Source organism: Henckelia pumila, chromosome 1, assembly GCF_033568475.1.
Source record: "Henckelia pumila isolate YLH828 chromosome 1, ASM3356847v2, whole genome shotgun sequence".
In the NCBI taxonomy this organism is placed as follows: domain Eukaryota; kingdom Viridiplantae; phylum Streptophyta; class Magnoliopsida; order Lamiales; family Gesneriaceae; genus Henckelia; species Henckelia pumila.
The window spans coordinates 69,618,639-69,644,415 of record NC_133120.1 but is presented as its reverse complement, the minus strand read 5'-3'; the positions used below and the strand labels follow the sequence as shown (position 1 = coordinate 69,644,415).

Here is a 25,777-nt window from a genome sequence, read left to right as displayed (position 1 = left end):
TCCCACATTGAGATTTTGATCATGTATTTTGTCATATATCTAACAGTCTTCCTACTGAATGATCATGATCCAAATCACAAGAAAGGATTATGCCTATATATATATCTTGAGAACAAGAAACACAAAAGAACTCAATAAACTCAAAACACATGGGATACAATTAATTAAAAATAACGGAAAAGAAGAGAATCATTTAAGCCAAAACAAAATTCGCCCACAGAAAACAACATATATAATAATCTGTCCGTTACATGAACCCCGGCGAATCTGATAAAATCAATCCAAATGGAGAAGAAACCATCCCACAAAGACATATTCTGATGTGTGCGTTGCCACGTCAACTGTACCAAAAAAAAAAAAATCAATACTTTTTTTTTTTTAAATGCATGTATCCTTAGACAATCAATATATCCGATCTTATTATATTCTGTTTTTAATTATATAATTTCTGTTAATTGTACTACCATATATAATTGAAAAGAATTCTTAATTAATTAAAAAAAACGAAAAAAAAAACCTGATTTTATGAACATAGATATTATGTGTGATACACAGGAGAGTCTGAACAGGCTCATATGGCATCGATGAATTTAATGTTTGAACAGACCAAACAGAAGAAGGTAGTTAGGACACAGACATAAATCATGGAACCATTATTATTTACTTCCCTTTCTATTTAAACAAATGTTTTTCTTCTTCCATTTTCGCTCACTCACTCACTCACTCACTCTCCAAATTAATTAACATGGCTGCAGCCAAAGGCAATTACCCGACGACTCCCCACGCCGGAATATCCTCTCCGGTTCATGTTCTCAGCGACGGCGCCAATTACCGCTCCTCCATACGCCTGAAATACGTGAAGCTGGGCTGCCATTACCTCATCTCCAACGCCATGTACCTGCTGACCATCCCCCTCCTCCTGGCGGCGGCCGCCAATCTCTCCATGTCCAACATCGACGACATGCTCCGAATCTGCAACTACCACCTCAAGTACAACGTCCTCCGTGTGATGGCCTGCACGTCTTTCATGGCGGTGCTGGCCACCGTCTACTTCATGAGCCGCCCCCGGAGGGTTTACCTGGTGGATTTCGCCTGCTACAAGCCGGATCCTTCGCTTCTCTGCAGCAGGGACATGGTGATGGAGAAGGTGTCCACCATTCTCAGCGAGGAGTCCGCGGCTTTCATGAAGAAGGTCATGGACAGGTCCGGATTGGGAGACCGGACTTACGCCGCCGCCCTTCGCGACTTCCCGCCAAAGTTGAGGTTCGACTGTGCTAGGAAGGAGGCGGAGATGATAATATTCGGGTCCATCGACGATCTTCTGGCGAAAACTAAGGTGAAGGTGAGAGATATCGGCATTCTTATCGTGAATGTGTCGGCTTTTAGCCCGACACCGTCGCTCGCCTCCATGATCGTCAATCGGTACAAGCTCAGAGGGGATGTGGTCAGCTGCAACTTAGGTGGGATGGGTTGCAGCGCCGGCTTGATCGCTGTAGATCTTGCCAAAAGGCTTCTACAGGTCAGTACTTATAATAATTCTCATGCACCAGCACCATGCATATATATAATCTCTTGATTTGCACGTGGATTATCGATGGATTTGAACTTGAAAACGAATTAACATTTATTCGGTACTTTTTTGTTTTTGTTTTTAATCACGATGGGAGAGGTTTTGTTGTCTCCTCCAACATTAATAATTAAGGAGAGGATTAAATTAATTATATATGTCTTGAATACAAGTGGGGCCGTGGCCAAATCTAATCATCTTGAAATTATGTATATGTACATTTCGAATTAATTTGAAAGATCCTATAATATTTTTAATTTTTTTTTTTTCAAAATCCAAATCCAAATCTTTGGACAAAAACACTACCTTAGTTAGATCATGGTAGATCATAAAGGTGTTGTTGATTTATTGCTCATGAGTTTTGAATTTCAAGAAAAGATGGTAACTATAATTGTAAATGAACAAGTTAGGTGGTCAAAATTAAATTTCCAAGCTAATTTTGTGAGATGCCATTTATGTTTGATTAATAATGAATTGGTCTACTTTTGGGTATCTGACTTTCTGTACAAAACAAGATGCTCCTCCGTTCGGATTATATAAAAAGTTTTTTTTGTCTCAAATATACGGGCATACGTCATATTTAATAACAGTTTTTTTACATTTTTTTATCAATATATTCTTGTTAACTAAATTTTGTAAATTGTGCAACCATTTTTTAGATCTCTTAAATAGAGATAAAACAGAAAGTGTATATATAATTTGTTTTTCCAGTAATTTTTTTTCTATTATGTGAGAAAAAAATGCAATACTTTATAATCGAATTGGAGGGGATCGGAGTATCATATTATCAAGTACGTATTTGATATGATACTGATACTGATTATATATACTTAGGAGGCAGTATTACCCAAATATATATAATTGAAAATGAATGATCAACATTATATAGCTAGAAAATTAAAGGTTACGTTCATCAGGACCCTTGCATGTGGACATAAATTAAAACCCCACATATATATTATTATGTTGGTCTAGTAATAATTTCCAGATCTCTGAATTTATTGCGCAACACCCCCATCTACCAACGGGACATACGCGCCTTAATTAATTAATTACACAAATATAATATATATATATTAATCTTTCTTTCATGATAGTATTAATTAATGTCTTAGGAGAGTAAAATGATTTTAAAAAAAAAAAAATACATAAGTTTCTTTATAATTAAATTATAATATTGTATGGTATACGCCGGGCTGATGATGATGAACGTACATGCAGATGCAAGCTAATACGTATGCGTTGGTAATGAGTTTGGAGTGCATGACCCACAATTACTACGCGGGAAACGACCGATCGAAACTGCTAACGAACTGCATCTTCCGAATGGGGGGCGCGGCGGTGCTCTTATCGAACCGATTGGGCGACTCATGGAAGTCGAAATACGAGCTAGTCCACACTCTACGGACCCACAAGGGTGCGGACGACCGGGCGTACAAATGCGTGTTCCAAGAGGAGGACGCCCAAGGGAACATCGGGGTGTCCCTTTCGAAAGACCTGATGTCGATCGCGGGGGAGGCGTTGCAAGCCAACATCACGACTCTGGGGCCATTGGTGCTCCCCATGTCGGAGCAGCTGCTGTTCTTCATCACCCTGGTGGCAAGGAAAGTGTTGAAGATGAAAGGCGTGAAGCCGTACGTGCCTGACTTCATGCTGGCTTTCGAGCATTTCTGCATACACGCGGGGGGGAGAGGGGTGCTGGATGAGCTAGAGAAGAATCTGAAGCTCAGCGAGTGGCACATGGAGCCGTCCAGGATGTCGCTGTACCGATTCGGCAACACTTCTAGCAGCTCCGTGTGGTACGAACTGGCCTACTCCGAGGCCAAGGGACGGATCAAGAAAGGCCATCGGGTGTGGCAAATAGCCTTCGGTTCCGGGTTCAAGTGTAACAGCGGGGTGTGGCGAGCCTTGAAGAACATCGACCCCACTAAGGAGATCAACAACCCCTGGACTGATGAAATTCATCAGTTCCCTGTTGTTGTCCCAATCCCAATTAATTAATATTCAAGTTAACATACTACCTACTTCTATTCATACATTTTGCTACCTCTCATAAATTTATTATTCTCTAATTAATTACTTCATCTTATTGTTATATATATATTCAGCGTTGCGTACGTACGTTCTCTAGCTAGCTAGTTGATTCCAACAATATCTACCTAGCGACTTTTCTAAATTATTGAGTAACAATTTGGAAAATAGAAAAGCATTTCTGGATATGCATGTTTTCTTTTAGTTCATGATACTACAGCACGTGCAGCAGCTAGCGTGAGTTCGCTAAATAATATATTATTTAGTCTGAATGATTATTATTTCTACCATCAAATTAATTAATCCATATACGTTGAAAATTGTAAAATTTAGTGAAACATCGATCCCATACATTTTTATTTTTCTATGAAGGTAAAACTACATTTTTGGTACTGTAATTTTGTCATTTTGTGATCTTAGTCTTTTATGTATCAAAATTTTGTTTTAGTCCTTATTTTTTTTTTAAATTTTAGTCTTTTTGCATTGATACTAAAATTTTAAAAAAAACACAGATAGCGAATTAAAAACGAAATTTGATAATATAGATGATGAAAATTACAAAAGGACATTAATATAAGAACAAAAAAACAATTTTCCTTCTACTAATTCAATTAAATTTATATAAAATCTGAAATATCATATAAGCATGCATGATTTCGTGAGATTTGTCATGGACGTTTTGTAGCATCAATTGCATGCTATGATCGATAAATATTAAAGGTGTCAAAATGGGTTAGGTCCGTCGGGTTGGCTCGCTCCGCCATACAAAATAGGTGGGTTGGGTTGACGATTTCTCAACCCGCTTAAAATTGGGTCGGCCCGCCCCGCCTAATGGTGGATTGTGGTGGGTTGCGGGTTGTCCCGCCAAAACCTGCCAAATTACATGTAGGCCCGCTGGGTTGGCCCGTCCCGCCACCTAAAATAGGTGGGTTGGGTTGGTATTTTTCCAACCCGCCTAAAAGGTGGGCCGACCCGCACCGCCCTTCTTAATGGTGGGTTGCGATGGGTTGTGGGCTGGCCCGCCCCGCTGGCCCGTTTTGACATCTCTAATAAGTATGCATGCATGTGTGACAATTCAATGCAATCGAATCAAATTAGATAAGCAATTTAATTCACTTCAGCTAACTACCAAACCGAATAACCCTATTTAGTAGCTAGGAGGAGGAATGCTTTTCTCACAAATAAATTCGGCCAAATCCCTTTCCTAAATCCGGGCGAACGGAGCCGTTCCCGCGGCAGCGCGAACAGCTAATAAGGGGACACGTGGGGTTGGGGGGACACGTGGGGTTGGTGCAGTGCATTTTCCACAGTACGAAAAATCCATTTAAGAAATAAGGGGAAACTAGAATTTTGGTTGAATAGCTTGTCCCTCTTAGTCCAAATTAAATTTTATTTCATGTTGGGGTTTTAGTGGAGTAATTAAGTTGGTTTTTGTTTGGTCCTTGTCTCACTTTTAGACCATTTTTTTGATCCAAATGTTAATTTAGTTTCGAAAATTGATGTTTTGACATCGATAATTACTGATATGACGTTGGACTTTGTTTTTTATTTATTTTTTGATAGAAACCTTAAAATTTTATTGAGAAATGTCGTTCAATACAAGGTTAACAAGTCAACTAGAAAAAATTTTCGACACCCAACAAAAAAAAGCAGAGGAAGAAACAGTAAACTTAGCTAAAGAGTGGGCTAGCAATATGATTAGCCGATCTCTTAACGTGAAAAAATGAAGTTACGTTCAACTCCGACATCATTGTAGAAATATTAGAGGCACAAAGACCCACATAACTCAGATCACTGTTAACCTGACGTTGGACTTTGTTGATGTGACCAAAACCACATTAGTTTCCTGACAAGAAATGGCTAAAAGTGAAAATAACATCAATACTGGACTAACTTTAAAATTGATATATAGATTTCAGGAGGACAAATAGAAAATAGGCTTTTTACCTATTTTTCTCAAATAATAAAGTGGGTAAATGTGCCGTCGAAAGAAATAAAGTGGATAAATGTGAATTCCAAGTAGGAAACATATTAATCACTAATCAGGTACCGCAACTACCAATCTATATAAAATTATTGTTGTGTATTGAATATCCAAAACTCTTTTGCAACAAATCTCAATGTTTAATTCAAAAAATTATTGTTATATATAGATGTAATATAGTTGATTGATTTGATTGTAATTTTTCTTTTCCACACTAATCTATCTACCCTATAAATAGAGGTGTTTAGTTCATATATTACATTTTTTTCTATTATATTCTCTCTTGTTTTTTATTCTCTCATCTTTCTCTACTAAATTTATAACACGTTATCAGCACGAGTGCTCTAGCTTCAAGGTAGAACTCATAAATAATTTTCATTCGTAATCTTTGTGTGGATGCTCTCGATAAATCACAATATGTAACTTTCATATTGATGTTCTCGAAATAGCACAAATATTATTATTATTATTATTATTATTATTATTATTTTTGCCAATAGCTTCAATGATCCGGTAGTAGCACAATATTAAAAGTTAATATTGATGTTCTCAAAGTATCTCATATTTTATGTTCATATTATGCTCCTGAAGAAGTATTAATTTTAATTTTATGTTGATGTTCTTGAAGTAACATAACATATTTTTATTGACAATCTCGATAGATCTATGGATATAATATAAATATATAAGATTTTCAATATTTCTGAAGAATATTATCCAAAATCTTAAGTTTACCAATATTCCCGAAGAATATTGACTTTTATACACTCTTATGCTTGTGTCTTATATTGGGATATTATATTTTTTATGCATTTATTTTTACTCGACATTAATTGATATTTGTTTATGTGAAGATTTATCATTCTTAGGAAAGTTAATAAATATGATTCCATAAGTGTGATTAGATGCTTGTTAACATAATTATATATATATATTACACGTATATATATATAATTATTTGTTAACTAATTTTATAACATTGTTTAATAAATTAATAAATAACATAATTATTTATTTTGTACTTTTTTCTACACGTATATATTCAACTTGTTATATATATATATATATGTATATATATATATGATGTTGAATATTGAATAATTAGATCATTATCTAGTAGTTAAATGTTATCTTATCTGCTAGTTTAACTTTCTAGGAGTGGTTAGGATTGTACTTATCAGATTCCATTCTTTAAGGGATTAGGTAGATGTAATTCTTTTAAATACTTGTACGTATTCTATTCTGATTAGTGGAAAAATGAGAAGATTTTTTCTTTTCTTCATGCTGTTACTTCTCATAAACTACATGGTATCAAAGCCCTAAACACCCATGACCAAATACGACATGGCGACTCCACCTGCAACCCCAATCACCGACACCCTCAAATTAAACGCCGACAACAATCCTGTCCCGATCACCAACCACAAATTAAACGGACACAATTACCTTCAATGGTCGCAATCAGTTATGATGTTCATATGTGGCAGAGGGAAGGATGAACTCCTCTCCGGCGCATCGACCTGTCCAGAAAAATCGAGTTCTAAATTCCGAACTTGGAATTCAGAGAACAATATGGTCATGTCCTGGTTGATTAACTCCATGACTCCGGAGATCGGTGAAAACTTTCTTCTTTATACTACTGCACAAGAGATTTGGGAGGCCGCTCGAGATACTTTTTCATCCAAGGAAAATACGTCTGAACTCTTTGAGATTGAAAGCATCCTACAAGATCTCCTTCAAGGCGAGTCCACTATCACCTTATACTTCACATATCTCACTCGTCACTGGCAGCAGCTAGACCTCTTTGAGGTCCATGAATGGAAATGCCCAGATGATGAACGTCGTTATAAGGCCATCGTGGAGAAGCGACGAATCTTCAAATTCCTATCAGGCCTTAACAGTACACTTGATGAAGTTCGTGGTCGGATTTTGGGCAGCAAACCTTTACCCAGCCTCCGCAGTGTATTCTCTGATGTCCGACACGAAGAGAGCCGCAGGAAGTTTATGTTGGGTCCCACGATCGCTCTGCCTATTGAAGGCTCCGCTCTTGCTGCACATAAATCCTCAACCATTCATTCTGATGAGTCTGTGTCAACATCTGGACACTTTTCTCAATCGTCCACCTCTGGAAAATTCAAACCAGGACCTATACCCGGCCGTCCTTGGTGTGAAAAATGCAAGAGACATAGTCATACACTGGAAAATTGTTGGAGCCATGGGAAACCCGCAGATTGGAAGCCTGCTCGGGAAAAATGGGCAAATTCTGCATTGACAGAAAATAATTCCACAGGACCACAACCCTTCACCAAAGAGCAACTGGATGTGCTCCAGAAACTCTTCAGTCAGTCTAAGCAGTCCAACCCTCCGCCTCCAAGTACTGGTAATGCTGTGCATCAAGGTAATTTTTCTTATGCTTTGCTCTCGCAGTATAATCAATGCACCTCCTGGATTGTTGACTCCGGTGCCTCGGACCATATGACTGGAAATTTGGAATTGTTTAAATCATTCTGTCCATGCACAGATTCACAAACAGTTCGCATTGCTAATGGGTCATGCTCCAAAGTGGATGGTTATGGATCTGTTCAGTTAACTCCAGAAATTTCACTTCAATCTGTTCTATATGTGCCTGATCTTAATTGCAATTTGTTATCAGTGAGTAAATTGAATGCAGGCCTCAAGTGCACGACCAAATTCGATGTTAACTCGTGTGTTTTTCAGGATTTGGCATCGGGGAAGACGATTGGCAGTGCTGATCCTTGTGCTGGACTTTATCTTCTCGAGATGGCTGTTTCCAAGAGAAGTTTGACAGCTTCCTCACCCTTGATGTCTTATTCTGTTTCGTCTATGTACTCAAATAAGGATAATGACATTACTTTATGGCACTATCTATTAGGGCATCCTAATTTCTTGTATCTTGAAAAATTATTTCCCTTCTTGTTCAATAATAAAGTTCCTCGTTCCCTTCAGTGTGATATTTGCCAATTTTCTAAACACACTCGCACCACCTTTACACCGCATCGTTACAAACCATCTAAACCGTTTTCTCTCTTCCACAGTGATATTTGGGGCCCCTCTAATGTGAGAAATTTGAGTGGTCACGCTGGTTCCTCTTATTTATCGATGACCATACGAGATTGTCGTGGGTTTTCCTAATGAAAGAGAAATCTGAAACCTCCCGTATCTTCAAACAATTCCATGCAATGATTCAAAAACAATTTTGCACTAAAATCCAGATTTTAAGAACAGATAGAGCCCGGGATTATTTTAATTCAGTCTTGGGTGACTACTTGGAATCCCATGGCATTGTCCACCAAAGCTCTTGCGTTGACACCCCGCAACAAAATGGGGTTTCAGAACGAAAAAACCGCCACCTTCTTGAAGTCGCACGATCTTTGCTATTCATAACTAATGTTCCAAAACATTTTTGGGGGGACGCCATTCTCACTGCCACTTACCTTATTAATAGGATGCCTTCTCGAGTCCTCAAATTCAAAACTCCAGTCGAATCTCTCCTCGAATTTTATCCCAACACACATATTCTCCATAATCTTCCCCTCAAAGTATTTGGTTGCTCATCATTTGTTCACATTCATGCACACAACAGGGGCAAACTTGAACCACGGGCAGTCAAGTGCCTCTTTCTTGGATATTCTCCAAATAAAAAAGGGTACAAGTGTTATTCTCCCATCACCAAAAAATTCTATACTTCCATGGATGTTACTTTTTTCGAAACTGAGCCCTTCTTTCCCACTTCTTCGCTTCAGGAGGAGAGTAGCAGTGTTGAATCTCAAAGTTGGGAACCCATACCACTAGTTCTTCCACCCACAAACCATCTTGATCCTTCACCAAAAATTCCTCCATCAGCAACTCTTACCAATCCTTCACCAGAACCCGAGCCAAATCCAGCAGTAATTCGTGATCATCTGGAACCCAATCAACCACTTCAGGTCTATTCTCGAAGGAAACAACCTCATCAAAGAAACTTACAAGATCTTGTGCAAGCTCAACCTGTCCAAGACTCTTCTCCGAAGCCAGACCTAAAGAAAAGCATCCAAGGTAACGCTCATGGTATTGATGATCTTGACAATAGGCCCATTGCATTGAGAAAAGGAGTTAGATCATGCACAATGCACCCCATATGCAATTTTTTCTCATTTGACCGATTTTCTACTGCATATCGTGCTTTTATCTCAAAATTGGACCAGGTACAGGTCCCGTCAACTATAAAAGAATCTTTGAATGATCCGAGTTGGAAAGAGGCTGTGTTTGATGAAATCAAAGCACTTGAAAAGAACAACACATGGCAGATTACAAATCTTCCACCGGGAAAGAAAACAGTTGGGTGCAAATGGATCTTCACTGTCAAACATAAATCTGATGGAAGCATAGAGCGGTTTAAGGCACGATTAGCAGCCAAATGATACACACAATCTTATGGTATTGACTATCATGAGACACTTGCTCCAGTGGTCAGGCTCAACACAGTCCGAGTACTTTTGTCAATTGCTGCTAACTTAGACTGGCCTTTGTTTCAACTTGACGTGAAAAATGCATTCCTTAACGGAGATCTAGAGGAAGAAGTATATATGGACATTCCTTCAGGTTTTGAGTCTGAAAAAACCAAAAATAAAGTGTGCAGATTAAAGAAGTCGCTTTATGGGCTCAAACAGTCACCTCGAGCTTGATTCTATCGATTCACAAATGTTTTGAAACAAGACGGCTACACACAATGCCAATCTGATCACACCTTATTTGTCAAACATTTAGAGGGAGGTAAAATTACAGCTCTCATAGTATATGTTGATGACATTGTTCTTACAGGTAATCACGAAGAAATGGTTCATGTGAAGACTATGTTGTCAAAAGAATTTGAGATGAAAGATCTCGGACACCTGAAGTATTTTTTGGGAATGGAAGTGGCAAGGTCTTCGCTTGGTATCTCCATATCACAACGAAAGTATGTGATAGATCTCTTGAAGGAAACTGGTATGTCGGGATGCAGGCCAGTGGATACACCAATGGACCCAAACATCAAGATAGGATTGAAAAGGATTGTCCACCAGTGGAAAAAGGAGTATATCAGAGATTAGTTGGCAAACTAATTTATCTGTCGCACACACGACCAGATATTGGCTTTGTTGTGAGTTTTATTAGCCAATTCATGAACAATCCAACCGAAGAACAGATGGATGCAGCATATCGAGTGTTAAGATATCTGAAACGTACTCCAGGAAAGGGACTATTTTTCAGAAAATCCTCCAATAGAGGTATCACCGTGTACAGTGATGCTGATTGGGCCGGATCACCTATTGATAGACGCTCTACCTCCGGGTATTGCACATTTGTTTGGGGAAATCTAGTAACTTGGCGTAGCAAAAAGACAGTTGCACGTAGTAGTGCTGAAGCTGAATTTCGAGCATTGGCTCATGGAATTTGTGAAGGAATGTGGCTCAAGAAATTACTTGGTGAGTTAAAGATAGAAGAGAATCAATCAGTGGAGTTGATGTGTGACAACCAGACAGCTATTAGCATTGCAAGAAATCCAGTACATCATGATCGAACCAAACATGTTGAGGTGGATCGACATTTTATAAGTGAGAAGATCGAAAATGGAAGTTTCCATCTAAACTACATTCCTACCAAATTGCAAGTGGCAGACATTCTAACAAAAGCACTTTTTCGGCCTAATTATGAAGATTTGAGTTCCAAGCTAGGCATGATCAACATATATGATCCAGCTTGAAGGGGAGTGTTGAATATTGAATAATTAGATCATTATCTAGTAGTTAAATGTTATCTTATCTGCTAGTTTAACTTTCTAGGAGTGGTTAGGATTGTACTTATCAGATTCCATTCTTTAAGGGATTAGGTAGATGTAATTCTTTTAAATAATTGTACGTATTCTTTTCTGATTAGTGGAAAAATGAGAAGATTTTTTCTTTTCTTCATGCTGTTACTTCTCATAAACTACATATAATTTATTATTATCCTTAAATTTATTTGTTTTCATTTTAACAGTTGCAATGGCAAACATTACAAAACTTGAATTTGAAGCTCTTGACATTAGTGAAAAAAACTATTTGTCATGGATTTTGGATGTTGAGGTTCATCTTGTTTCTAAGGATCTTGGAAACACAATAAAAGAAGAAAATAATGAATCCCCGTAGGATCTTGCAAAATTTCTTATTTTTATTCGCCATCATCTCGATGATGGATTGAAAGCTGAGTATCTCACTGTGAAGAATCCACAAGAACTTTGAAAAAATCTTAAAGAAAGGTTTGACCATCAGAGGAGTGTAGTTCTCCCAAGAGCCTGTTATGAGTGGATCCATCTTCGCCTACAAGATTTCAAATCTGTAAGCGATTATAACTCCGCATTATTCAAGATTTGTTCAAAGCTCAAACTTTGTGGAGAAAATATTTATGATCAAGATCTACTTGAAAAAACTTTCTCCACCTTCCATGCTTCAAATGTGCTCTTGCAGCAGCAATATCGTGAGCGTGGATTTTAAAAGTAATCTGAGCTTATTTCTTGTCTACTAGTTGCTGAACAGAACAGTGAATTACTATTGAAAAATCATCAATTACGCCCAACTGGCTTTACAACATTTCTTGAAGCAAATGAAATATCATTTCCTGAAGTGAATGCCAACTCAAATCAAAATCCCCATATTATAAGAGGACGTGGGCGTGGTCAAAACAAAAATTACCAGCAACATGATGGAAAGAGATATAAAACAAACCACCAGCAATGGAAACCGAATAATGAAGAAGAAAAAGGGAGAAACATGAAAGAGTATGAAGATAAGTGTTTCAAATGCGGAATGGAAGGGCATTGGTCTCGTACCTGTCGTACTCCAAAGCATCTTGTGGATCTCTACCAAAATTCGATCAAAAGAAAGGAAAAAATAGAGACAAATTTTGCTGATGATGATGGCCTTGTTGATATAACTCACTTGGATGTCTCTGGTTTCTTTGCACAACTAGATGTGAATATTGATCATTTGATTGGGGGAGGTGTGCTAGAAAAAATGGAGTGATCAAGTTCTGCCTTTAATGCTTTCGTGTCCTTAAGATTAGTGCTTTTGGTTATCTATGTTGTTTTTCTACAATAGTCAGATTTGCCTTTTTGGTTTTGGTTTTATTCAGTACAAATTTATTTTCAGTTGTAATAGTGGTTAATGATTTGAGAACTTTATTTAATATAATTTCTCTCTTATGAATATTGAAGTTGTAACTTAATCTATTATGCATTTCTTTTAGATTAATGGGAGAATACCAAGACATATGTCTAGCCGATAGTGGTACAACTCACACCATCCTTTAAAGCAAAAGGTATTTTTTGGAATTAACATTAGCTGAAAATAATGTTATAACAATATCGGGTGCATAAAAAATTATTGAAGGTCATGAAAAGGAAAAAATCATTCTGCCAAATGAGACAATTTTATATATTGAAAATGCACTCTACGCTAGCAAATCTAGTAGAAATTTGCTTAGCTTTAAAGATATCCGCAGAAATGGATATCATATTGAAACATTGAATGTAAACAAGATTGAATACCTTTGTATTACATCTATGATATGTGGTAAAAACATATAAAATAAAAATTACGTGCACTCTCTTCTGGGATGTATTGCACAATAATAAAGGCAATTGAGGCAAATACAGTCACAAACAAGAAGTTTGTTGACAAGAAAACTTTCATATTATGGCACGACCGACTTGGTCACCCTGAGAGTTTAATGATGCGAAGAATAATAGATAATTCGCGTGGACATCCCTTAAAGAATCAAAAGGTTCTCCTAAATGGTGACTTTTCATGTGTGGCTTGTTCACAAGGCAAACTAATTGTAAGGCCTTCTCCAATGAAGATTGATGTTGAAATTCCAACATTTTTGAAAAGAATTCATGGGGATATTTGTGGGCCTATACACCCATCATGTGGTCCATTTCGATACTTTATGATATTGATTGATGCATCAACTAGGTGGTCACATGTTAGTTTGCTTGCAACTCGAAATATAGCTTTTGCAAAGCTACTTGGGCAAATGATTAAACTACGAGCTCAATTCCCTGACCACTCAATTAAGGCAATTCGCCTTGATAATGCTGCTGAATTTAAATCACAAGCATTTGATGACTTTTGTATGTCAATAGGGACTTCGGTCGAGCATTCAGTAGCCCATGTCCATACACAAAATGGTCTTGCAGAATCCTTTATTAAGCGACTGCAATTAATTGCAAGACCACTACTCATGAAAACAAAACTGTCATCTTTAGCCTGGGGTCATGCTATCATACACGCTGCATCGTTGATTCGTGTAAGACCAATTAATACCACCAATATTCACCATTGTAACTTGCATATGATCAAAAACCTGAAGTTTCTCACATTAGAGTATTTGGTTGTGCGGTACAAGTACCTATCCCACCTACACAACGAACCAAAATGGGTCCTCAACGTAGACTTAGAATTTATGTGGGATATGAGTCACCGTCTATCATTAGATATTTGGAACCCTTAAGAGGCGACTTGTTTACTGCAAGATTTGCAGATTGCCATTTTGATGAAACAAATTTTCCAACATTGGGTGGAGCAAAATTGTATCCTGAAGAACAACAAAAAATATTTTGGAATGAGAAAACATTATCTCATTACGATCCCAGAAACAATCAATGTGAGCAAGAAGTTGAAAGAATCATTCACTTGCAAATAATTGCAAATCAATTACCTGATGCTTTTGTTAATACGAAAAATGTAACAAAGTCACACATACAAGTAGAAAATACCCCAATGAAGATCGATGTCCTTGCAAGAGGACCATATAATACTTTCCCCGCAAATGAATCTAAAATACGCCAGAAGCGTGACCGACCAATTGGTTCAAAGGATACAGTACCCAAAAAATAAAGGTACAAGAAAAACAAGGTTTGAAAACTCCAGAAGAAGAAACCTTACATCAAAATAAAACAGATGTGGATAACGTGATCCATGAAGAATCACAACCACATGAAAATATTGAGACTTCAACAAATTATTTGATATCTCGTAAAATATGGGATCACAGAAATACGAACATCGATAATGTGTTCGCACTTAACATGAATCTTGATATCATGCAAGGTATTGATGATCCCGAAACACAATCTGTTAAAGATTGTCAACAAAGAAATGAATGGCCAAAATGGAAGGAAGCTATACAAGCTGAATTAGATTCTCTAGAAAAACGTAAATTGTTTGGACCCGTAGTTCAAACACCCAAAAATGTAATCCCCGTAGGATACAAATGGGTGTTTGTACGAAAAAAAAAATGAAAATGGCAAAATTGTAAGATACAAAGCCAGACTTGTAGCCCAAGGTTTTTCTCAAGACCTGGAATTGATTACGAGGAAGCATATTCACTTGTGATGGATACCACCACTTTTCGATTCTTGATTAGTTTGGCTGTATTAGAAAATTTGGATATGCGACTTATGGATGTGTTCACTGCATATTTATATGGTTCACTTGATAGCAACATATACATGAAAATTCCTGAAGGATTTAAACCATCAAAATCAAGTGATAAAAATCCCAAGACCATGTTCTCATTAAATTGCAAAAATCGTTATATGGATTAAAACAATATAAGCGAATGTGGTACAATCGCCTTAGCAAATATTTACTACAAGAAGGTTACACAAATAATGCTATTTGCCCATGCGTTTTTACAAAAAAAGACGAATGAGGGTTTTGCAATCGTGGCAGTGTATGCCGATGATCTATATCTGATAGGAACTCCCGAAGAGCTCACTAAAACTGCCAATTATTTAAAAAGTGAATTTGAGATAAAAGATTTGGGAAAAACAAAGTTTTGTCTCGGATTGCAAATCGAACATTTATCAGAAGAAATATTTGTTCATCAATCTTCATACACAGAGAAAATATTAAAATGCTTTTACATGCACAAATCACATCCATTAGCATCACCAATGGTCGTACGATCACTTGACACTAATAAAGATCCTTTTCGTCCACTTGAAGATGGAGAAAATATCATTGGTCTTGAAGTACCATATCTTAGTGCAATTGGTGCATTGTCATACCTTGCAAATTGTACTCGACCAGATATATCATTTTCTGTCAACCTTCTAGCAAGATATAGTTATTCTCCAACCCGAAGACATGGAATGGTGTAAAACATATATTTCGTTACCTTCGTGGTACAACTGACATGGGATTATTTTATTCGAAAAAATCAAATTTCTCTTTAATAGGATATGCAGATGCAGGCTATCTTTCAGATCCGCATAAAGCCAAATCCCAAATGGGACATGTGTTTACACGAGGGGACACAACTATTTCATGAAAGTCAACAAAGCAAACTTTGACAGCGACATCATCAAATCACTATGAGATCATTGCAATGTATGAAGTAAGTCGAGAATGTATATGGTTGAGATCTATAACCCAACATATTCAAGAATCATGCGGACTACCAACAATGAAAGATAGCCTGACGACTATTTTTGAAGATAATGCTGCTTGCATTGCACAACTAAAATGAGGGTATATCAAAGGCGATCGAACGAAACACATTTCACCAAAGTTTTTCTACACGCCCGAACATAAAAAAAAAGTGATATTGATGTCCAACAAATCCGCTCAAGTGACAATGTAGCTGATTTATTAACAAAGGCATTACCGACATCAACATTCAAGAAATTGGTGCGAAAGATAGGGATGCATCAATTAAAAGATATTTGGTGATTGAAATCAGGGGGAGTATCAATTGTTGTACTCTTTTTCCTTCGTTCAGGTTTTTCCACTAGGTTTTACTGACAAGGTTTTAACGAGGCAACATTGGACTCTCCATCAGTCATTTAAGGGGGAGTGTTATATATAGATGTAATATAGTTGATTGATTTGATTGTAATTTTTCTTTTCTACACTAATCCCTCTACCCTATAAATAGAGGTGTTTAGTTCATATATTACAGACTCATCTTTTTCTATTATATTCTCTCTTGTCTTTTATTCTCTCATCTTTCTCAACTAAATTTATAACAATTATCATGTTTTTATCAATTATTGTCTTATGTTTTGTTTTGTTTTGTTTTTTTTTAAAATTATGGAGTGTTTGTCGCTGTTGATGGGAAAGCTATCTTCAATATTTCAGAAACTCTTCTTAAGTTTGTTGATACTTGTATTAGGAAAAATCCAAATGAATACAAATGAAGTGGTCGTAGCGTCAGGTTAAGTTTTAACCATGTCATGATCACTTGATAATCAATCTTCATAGATACTATTCAATTATGATGAGAAATTTACATTTTTCGTCATGTTATCGAGCCAATTCACGATCTTAGTTTACTAATTTGTATTTTTTTTAATTTTAACAATTTTCACTGAAGTGTTGATATGACATCTAACACGTCACCAATTTTTCGGCTCCACGTGACATTATCATTTTTCCGGAGACACATTCACGTCACCACTCTGTAAAAAAAATATTGAAATTGAAAGAAAGTGTAAATTAGTGTATTAATAATAACAGTGTAAACAAATCAAGTTGAATATTAGTAAAAAATTAAAGTCCGAATTCAGCTCGATTCGAAACCTGAAAATTTTAATTTTTTTTTCAAATTCGACTTGAAGTATTCGTACCTATTCACGAGCTATCAGAACTATTGCTTGAACATTAAGTTCGATAATGAATGTTCGAAAGCTCGAAATGCTCGATATGTGTGTATATATATATTTAATATATAATTATACTATATTAACTATTGATGTGTTAATTGTGTCCCACATCAGTTGGATAAATATTCTGGGAGCCTAATATATAGGCTTGGGCAACCCTCCCTCCTTGAGCTAGCTTTTAGAGTTGATCGAGTTAGATCTAAGTCCAATTCTTACTATGGTATGGGCAGTCCATCAAGTTAGGTCCAAATCCAATTCTTAACATGGTATCAGAGCCCAGACCCATAGTTATGTGTTGGACTGCCCATACCACACTCCAATCGTTTCATTCCTAGGGGCGAGGATGTGTTGATGTGTTAATTGTTCCACATCGGTTGGATAAATATTATGGGAGCCTAATATATAGGTTTGGACAATTTTTTCTCCTTGAGCTAGCTTTTGGTGTTGATCGAGTTAGGTCCAAATCCAATTATTTTTAACATTAATTAATAAGATACTAAAGCTAGAGAGAGGCTATCGAACAACATAATTTTGGCTTGTTAAATCATTAACCAAATTGGTGCAAAATTAAGAATAGATAGATGAAGAAAGAGTGGGGGGAAGTGAACAACGAAGCAAAGGAAGATGGAGAAAGATCTACTGCTAGTTAAATTTGCTTTTTATGAAGGCGGTAGGAAGTATGATTAAAATGGGGTTTGGATCCCCTGCTGTGGGGTTGCCCATAGCAGGGGGTGCTGTTGGGGCATCGTTTCCCCCACATCCTCTTTTTTTTTTTTTTTTTTTTTTTTTTTTTTTGCTTTTTTTTATAATTATATTTAAGTTTTTATATTTTTTTAAAAACATAATTGGTTTTTTGGTTTTTTTTTTATTTTGGCCTTTTTAAATCATACATTTTAATTTTTTAAAAAAACATTTATTTTTTATCTTATCATTTTCTTGAATAATTTTTTCGTCTTATAATTTTAAAATTCGGTTTTAGTTCTAAAAAATTTCGATTAGTTCAGTTTGATCTTTGGTTTTTATAAAAAAATCGGTTCTACTAATTAACAAAATTATAAATAATTATATTTGGTTTTTTTTAATTAGACTTTACATGTAGTTTATGATATTTTTAAATATTTAAATAGTTAAAATTATACTTATTTTTTTTATTTTTAATTTGTCGAGCATAATGTGTTTTATTATGATAAAATCTCATATCCAAATATTAATTTTATAATTTTCACTTTTACAAATAAGTTAATTTGGTTTTTTTTTTAGAATTTACTTATAATTTATGATATTTTTAAATGTATATATATATATAATATTATAATTAATTTTTTCTTTTTTCCCCAAGAATAATGTGTTAAAATAATACAAAAAAATGATAAGATAAAAAAGGATATATTTTTTTAAAAATTTAAAAATTATAAATAAATTAAAAAAAGTCAGAAGAGAGGAACAAAAAACACAAAAAAATTTTCCTCAAAATTTAAACACAAAAATTTTAGCAAAAATAAAAACTGATCGTAAAGAGTAAAGACCCAAAATATAAATAAATTCTTTTCTTTTTTTTTTTTTTTTTATTTCCGATAAAACATGGTGAGTAAAATTTACCACGGAGCAAAGGGGGAAAGACTTGGTCAAGTTCTATATATTTGACTCATTTACCGGTTTGATCTCAAATCCATATGTTTCGACTCATTTAGTGGTTTGGTCTCAAATTTTTGGTGCGACTGTTATATCTCAAAGATTTCAAAAATTTATATGAGTTGATCTTTGCATCAATTTTACTTGTTAAAATTAGGGGGAAAAAAACTCATTTCAATCCCAGATGTTTAACCTATTCCTGATTTAGTTTTAGATGTTTCGACGTTTTCGATTTAGCTCTAAACCTTTACAAATTTTGACTAATTTAACCTTAAATTAACATAAGAACCCACTAGTTCAAAATTTGTAAACTTTATGTTTAGAACTAAACCGGAAATGCCGAAACACTTACGACCAAATCGTGCAAGAGAACAAACATCTAGGATTGAACCTGAACAATAGTATGTAATTGTTAAGTTGGTATAGAGTTGATAGTTCTGTTACATGTACAATGCTACAAAAGAAGTGTTATCAATGACTATGGCCATTTATTGGAAGGACATCAATCCGAACACCGAAATTTAACCATCGTTTTTCACAAGATATACAACATAAACATGCCAGTTCTCCATCCAACAGTTCTTAAAAGAACAAGGAGATCCGTCGTGTTTCGTTCATGAGTAAATTAACTAGTCAAGAGTCACTTGACGTAGTTCTTCCCAACGAGTATGGAAATCCAATTGAGCACGTTCCACAACCTGTAGTGCGTCCATCCATGTTTGGTAACTGTCCTTCTGGCTCGCCAATTGGTCCCCGAGTCGACGAGCTTCACGGCCAACTTGAGCAATGGTAGATTGCAAGCTTTCTCCTTTCTTGAGCATATTTGCCATCGTCTCCTCACGTTGGATGATTTCGGCCTTCAATTTTTTGACTTGCTCCTCCTCTGCATGATAGTCTTTGCTTAATTGTGATAGTTCAGCTGAGAGGGCAGATTTGTTGGCGAGAAGGTCATCTCTTCTACCTCTTTCGGATCGAAACTTGTTCAATTTAGCAGAAAGCTCGAGGCAAGAGGCTGTAACAGCCTGAGATTCGGATAGGACAGCTGGGAGAGTTTCCAAAACTCGACCTGCTGGAGATTGGGAAAACCCAGGGGATGCCTGGAGCACGCATAAAGCGGATACCATTGCTGCTCGTTGTGATTCCCCGAGGTTCAGCAGACGCAAATCAAGGAAGAGCCGTAGTATGGATTTGGCAGAAGCGATATCAGCCTCAGAAGGATAAGTTAGCTCCACGGGAGTCTTGCGAGAGATCGGAATATCCATAAAGCTTAAATCTGGTTCTGCTGTATCCGAGTCTTCAATAATGGAGAATGTGGCTCGAGGCGATAGGACCTACAAGCATTGATGTGAAACTTTAAAGTAGAAAATTATGACGGGGTTTACCTGTAGCAGATGATCATTGAAAGTCTAGGATTACCTGGGTGGTGGAAGGAGATGCCTGAGGGCTCGGATCTGGCGGTGATAGGATAATGTCGTCAGGATCCATCGTCTTGTCCGTGGGAGTCGTAGCAGGCTGTGCTTCAACCAGAAGAAAAAAGTGAGTGCATCTAGTTCATCATCATCCAACGTCGATTGGCAAGACCAATACAATCGTGCATACCGTATTCTGCATGCCATCAACATCATACTCGAACACATTGTTTCTACCTTTAGTTTGTTCAATTACGCGATCCTGTAGAGCCATCTCAAATTCCTTCTCCACGGCCTTCTGCAAATCTATAGCCGCCAGTCCTCCGTGTACAACTTCAGTTATACATACATTTGTTTTCCTCACCATTCGTCCTGTATCCTCTGGAGACAATAGCTAATGAAAAATAATAAGTTAGCTACTTATAAGCACAGAGAAGAAGAGATTGGTCACACACACACTCATTAATTCTATCATACATAAGGTGGTTGATTGGGTCTTTCTAACCATTCCCCGTATTTTCTTCAGGTTGCTAACTCAAGGATAGAGCTCTTGGCTTTTAAGTGCGGGTAGATAACAAAAGTTGTTCTTGGGACTTGGGAGGGATTGGTCAAGGAAATATAAACCAAAGACTACATTCATCACATGTTAACAATCAACAACGGAACCATTTTATTGAACAAAATATTTAAGTTTAAAGTTGACAATAATAGCCCAACAGTTTAGGATGTCAATAAGAGCTCTAGTAATAAATAAATTATGTGAATCGACTGTGTGCCTTTTTGATAAAATGGAAAAGCTTCATCCTCAAGGCTTACCGTTGCTGCCTCAACAGATACAATACCATGAATATTTAGACTCACTCTGACCTTCATTTTCTCCCTTTCACCTGTAGTCGGCTGAAAGGGACCAATCTGCAAACCGATACATTAGGATATGTCATGCGATGGCAAAGAATATGAATCAAATGTGATGATATATAAAGAAGGGGTTAAATGCATACAGTACTATCTCTTTAAAGTTACGAGATTGTTAAAAACTCAAAGAAGTGATACATTAACTACCGTATTTTCAAATTTTTTAGTGCACACACATCCCCATGTTTTCAAATCTTGAGCACATGCATCCTCATTCGAACGTGTTTTTTAGGTTATGCGTGCTCAAGATTTGAAATACGGGATGTTAATAGTCACAAGGGTTTTCAGCATTCTTGAAATTTCACAAGTGCAGTGTATGTAATTAAAAAAAAATAACCGTGTAGGTGCTGATCTTTGCAGGACACAGCAATTCACTAACATCAGCGTACTGCAAATCCACGGTGAACGTACCAGATCTGTAAAACGTCAAAGCCTTCAAACTGGGTATAGGATTACCCCTTGGGTATACAATTGTGCTATTCTGATTATCCACCACTCCATTTTCAGTATCTGAAGCATAAGCCTTCCAGGAAAAGGCAATGGGGAAGGGGAAACTCTCAATAACCTGCAAGAAAGAAATCAGCAATGTCAAGCCATGCCATGCAAATTCCACGCATATCATTTTTAACATGTCGGATATATAGGGACGCAGCTAGGATTTTGTTGGTTCGGGGACGAAATCGTCGAATTTTCCGAACAAGTAATCATTTAAAAATATAATATAACGTTTAACATTTCTTCACAAAAAAACAGCAATAAATAAAGTTTGCCTACTATTATAAGAAAAGTTGATTCTAACAAAATTACAATTAGATTTTTTTGTAACTATTTGTTTCAAAATAAATTACTTTAAAATTACAAGTAACTATACTAAAGTTTACCGTATCTGAAAGAATAAAATAAAAACTAAAATAGTTTCAAAGCAAATATTAGCATAGAAATTTAAAATTGGAAAAGATATATTTTAAAAAAAATTCTATTCACATATTTATTACGTTTAGTTAAAATAAAACTGTAATTAAGTCAGCACTGAAAGTTTGAACAAAATCTAATTAACAAAATATACAATAACGAAAAAATAACTATCTAAACATTCATCTTTATTTTATTCTTTAATCTTGTAGTACAATTTTTCAGAGCTAAAAATACACTCTCTGTTATTATAATAAAAAATGAAATAGTCAAGTTCAAAAAACTCTTAAGATCAATTCATTATAAAGTTGATCTTTAAGTGATTAGTTGCAAGCATGTATTGATCCCATGAGTTGGATTTTTGATTATGAAAATTGCTGATTCTCCCAAAGCTCAGCAAAATCGAGCGCACTAATCTGAAGCATATGAAAAACTGCAAGAAGTGAAGTAAACATCCTGAAATGCCCAAGAATCAGTCCTACAGCGAACACAAGAATTGTACTTTAAAGTGATCCTATTCCTACCAGTGAAAATACTTAACTTGATATAGAGTCGATTTTAGTGCATCCAAACATGTCAACGAATTTGTAATCATGTATTTCAAATCCATTGATCAAAACACAACCTCAGGTTTATCTCGTTTTGCGACAAAAAGATAAGCCTCAATGCACTTTGGAAGGACCAAGTAAAAACAACTTGTATGCAGTATGCAGATACACCAATGGACGACGATCGATACAAATTACAGAGTGCATCTATATCATTAGAAAACATATACATATATGGCTGCATAACAGGAAACATTACCTGAAACTCCCGAACTTTGAACATGGGACTAAGAATAGCACACTGTAAGGCACATCCTTTCGCAACACATTCGCTGGCGTTAGTTGTACACTGGGGCTCCTTCCCAAAAAATTCGGTTAAGATCTTAATAATGGCGGGAACTCGAGCACAAGATCCAACAACTTCAATGGAATGGACTTCCTCAATAGTCAATCCAGCTTCTGCCTGAGCTTTCTTCAAGGGCAATTTCACACGCTTCATAATCGGAATGCTAATTTGCTCAAACTCCTCTCTCGTGATGAAACCTTTGACATCCTTCCCATCCATCAAGCCCTCAATGTTAAGAGGCGCCACAGGATTAGCACTGAGGACCTTCTTTAACTTTTCACATGCGGCACGAAGTCTTGAGCAAGCCCTGTAACTGTCGAAGACATTGATTTTATACTCATCCTTAAATTTAGCAGCAAAATGCTGGAAGAGAACTTCATCGAAATCCCGCCCACCAAGACACCGATCAAAAGAATGTGCCAGTATCTTAAGTTGACCTTTCTTGAAGGCAGCAACACAGACTTGCATACTTGCATGCCCAACATCAACAAAAACAATGTTCAGTTGTTCCTTTTCGGTTAAATCAGTCTTATAAATCCCATAAAGTAAAGCAGCGGCGGTGGTTTCATGTAACAGACGAAGAGGGCGTAAACCTGCAATGGTTGCTGCATCCATAACAGCTCTTCTTTGAAGGTCAGTAAAATAAACAGGTATTCCAATGCAACAATCTACAACTGCTGCTTTCAATTTTCTTTCAGCAGTGCTCTTCAAATTGGAAAGCACCATTCCCAAAACCTGAGTAGGAGTAAAGGTTCTCGTTTCTCCCAAATACTGCACGTGAACTAAAGGGTACCCATCCGGCCCCTCGCTCACTAAAAAGGGCAATGACATCAGATCTAGCTGCAACTCAGAATCCGAAAATCGGCGACCCAATAATCTTTTTATTTGAGATATCGTATTCTTGGGATTTGACAAACTTGCTGCTGTCCCAAAGAACCGCTGCTTATCACCAAAGGATACAATAGACGGAGTTTCACATTTCGACTCATCATCAAGGACGACTTCTATATCACTCTGCCTTGCAATGGCAACTACACAGTTCTCATTCCCCAAGTCGAATCCCACGACACCCATGTTTGCTAAAAGCTTCCAAATAACACAAAGCCACTCAATTACAAACTAGTAACAGCCTGCAGCATAAAAAAAACCTCAAATGTCATAATCATATCTACATAAATTACACTCAATATCAAGCACTCAGTTCTATTTCTCCAGCATGTTTGAATCAACACCAGAAAACATTTTCAAAACAATGAGTAGTCCGCAAAACTTCTTGGGAACAAAATTAATTCTGCAGCATCCCCACAAGCATCATTAGATTATATCTGTAAAAAACTCAAACACATTGACATCAAATTGATTTATCTCGAATTTCTTTGTAAATAACATGAAGTCAACGAAAATAATAAAACCCATTAACAATCGATCATCAACAAAAACTTCTGTTCTCTCAAATATGTAAAAACAGAACTAGAATCCAATACATCCAACAAAATTCTATGGAACTCAAATTACGGTTTATGATTCCAAATGCCAAGTATATATGTACCTCAGTAATATTGATCGAGCTAGACACTGAAAAATAATATAAAGGAATCCTCTTCAAACAAATATTTCAATCGTGCAGAAGAATTACAAGCACCGAAATTCGTAAATCCCTGTTTCCAAATATTAGAATACAATCAATTCATACCAAATTATAAATAAATTTGAAAACCAAAAGAGACGAAAGAAGTCGGAGGGACGGGTCAACTTAAATATGGGCTCAAGATAACCGTTTTATCTTTTCTTTCTTTTTTTTTTTTTTTTCCCTTTTTATTAAAAAAAATTTAAATTATAGAATAACTGTTTGTGAAAATGGCTATGACTGGATATAATCTCGAACCTTTTAATGAAAATAAGATATGACAGCAGAAAATGAAAAGTATTTTGGTACAACAAAAAGTTGTGAAAGCGATAGTCCTGTCATATTCTGCTGCTGAAACTCCTTATAAAAAGGTTGAAATGGAAGAGTTTGCTTATTCGTCTATAATTCTGAACTTGTCTGACTTTGTGTTAAGAAAAGTTGGTAAACTGAAAGTGGCTAAGGAACTTTGGAAAAAATTAGAAGAACTTTATGCTGAAACTTCGTTGCCCAGTAAATTGTTTTTGCTTGAGAAATTTTTTTGGTTCAAGCTTGATTTAAACAAGGACATTGATGAAAACCTTGATATGTTTACCAAATTAATTCAAGACATTAAGCAAACCGAAGATAAAAATATTGATGATTACACCCTTATTTTTCTTTTAAATGTTATTCCTGATTCTTACAGTGTTGTTAAATTTGTCATTAAATATGATAGAGATCAGATAACTTTAGAAATTGTTGTGAATGACTTGAAAATCAAAGAGAGATTTAAAAACCAATAATGATGATAATAATTCTGGTGAGGTAATGTTTGTTAGAGGAAGGTCTAAAAACATATTTCAGAATCCAAAACCTTCAAACAAACATTACCAATCTTCTGTTAGAAGTAAGAGTAGGTTCAAATCGAGTCCCAAGAATAGAAAATGCTATAATTGTGGTGAAATTGGTCATTACATTAGAGAGTATTCTAGGCCTAAATAAAATCAAAACCAAAATTTCAACAACCAGCATGATAACCATGATGGCTTCTGGTAGTGAAAACATATGTGATACTTTTATGGTGACTGAAACATATGATGTGTCTACTGTGAATTCTGTGCATTCAAGTTTTTTGTGTGAA

At 36.1% G+C, this 25,777-nt stretch overlaps 2 protein-coding genes across 4 annotated transcripts; one reads left to right on the top strand and one right to left on the bottom strand.

Moving 5' to 3' along the window:
• The first annotated feature begins 654 nt into the window (after positions 1 to 654).
• On the top strand, positions 655 to 3,684 carry LOC140878908 (3-ketoacyl-CoA synthase 20-like). Its single transcript, XM_073282535.1, has 2 exons — positions 655 to 1,519; positions 2,789 to 3,684. The coding sequence occupies exons 1-2, from the start codon at positions 746 to 748 to the stop codon at positions 3,566 to 3,568; spliced, it is 1,554 nt and encodes a 517-aa protein (XP_073138636.1). The 5' UTR covers positions 655 to 745; the 3' UTR covers positions 3,569 to 3,684.
• A 15,578-nt stretch (positions 3,685 to 19,262) lies between these two features.
• On the bottom strand, positions 19,263 to 24,763 carry LOC140881190 (heat shock 70 kDa protein 14-like). Of its 3 annotated transcripts, XM_073286317.1 has the most exons (8): positions 24,580 to 24,763; positions 22,944 to 24,160; positions 21,562 to 21,789; positions 21,126 to 21,221; positions 20,500 to 20,703; positions 20,317 to 20,412; positions 19,862 to 20,231; positions 19,263 to 19,783 (listed from the first exon to the last, which is right to left on the bottom strand). In XM_073286317.1, the coding sequence occupies exons 2-8, from the start codon at positions 24,102 to 24,104 to the stop codon at positions 19,530 to 19,532; spliced, it is 2,409 nt and encodes an 802-aa protein (XP_073142418.1). In that variant the 5' UTR covers positions 24,105 to 24,160; positions 24,580 to 24,763; the 3' UTR covers positions 19,263 to 19,529. The 3 variants fall into 3 exon arrangements, with proteins under 3 accessions (XP_073142418.1, XP_073142409.1, XP_073142426.1); XM_073286308.1 differs by having other exon boundaries at positions 19,263 to 20,231; XM_073286325.1 differs by lacking the exon at positions 19,263 to 19,783 and having other exon boundaries at positions 20,024 to 20,231; positions 20,317 to 20,417.
• Positions 24,764 to 25,777: the final 1,014 nt, after the last annotated feature.

What these genes read in the sequence shown, in the direction of transcription:
- LOC140878908 (XM_073282535.1), top strand. Translation starts at nt 746, where the DNA reads ATGGCTGCAGCCAAAGGCAATTACCCGACGACTCCCCACGCCGGAATA. An exon ending in TTGCCAAAAGGCTTCTACAG is followed by an intron (nt 1,520 to 2,788) that starts GTCAGTACTTAT and finishes ACGTACATGCAG; the next exon opens with ATGCAAGCTAATACGTATGC.
- LOC140881190 (XM_073286308.1), bottom strand. Translation starts at nt 24,104, where the DNA reads ATGGGTGTCGTGGGATTCGACTTGGGGAATGAGAACTGTGTAGTTGCC. An exon ending in TCAAAGTTCGGGAGTTTCAG is followed by an intron (nt 21,790 to 22,943) that starts GTAATGTTTCCT and finishes TCTTTCTTGCAG; the next exon opens with GTTATTGAGAGTTTCCCCTT. An exon ending in CATCTCCTTCCACCACCCAG is followed by an intron (nt 20,232 to 20,316) that starts GTAATCCTAGAC and finishes CAATGCTTGTAG; the next exon opens with GTCCTATCGCCTCGAGCCAC.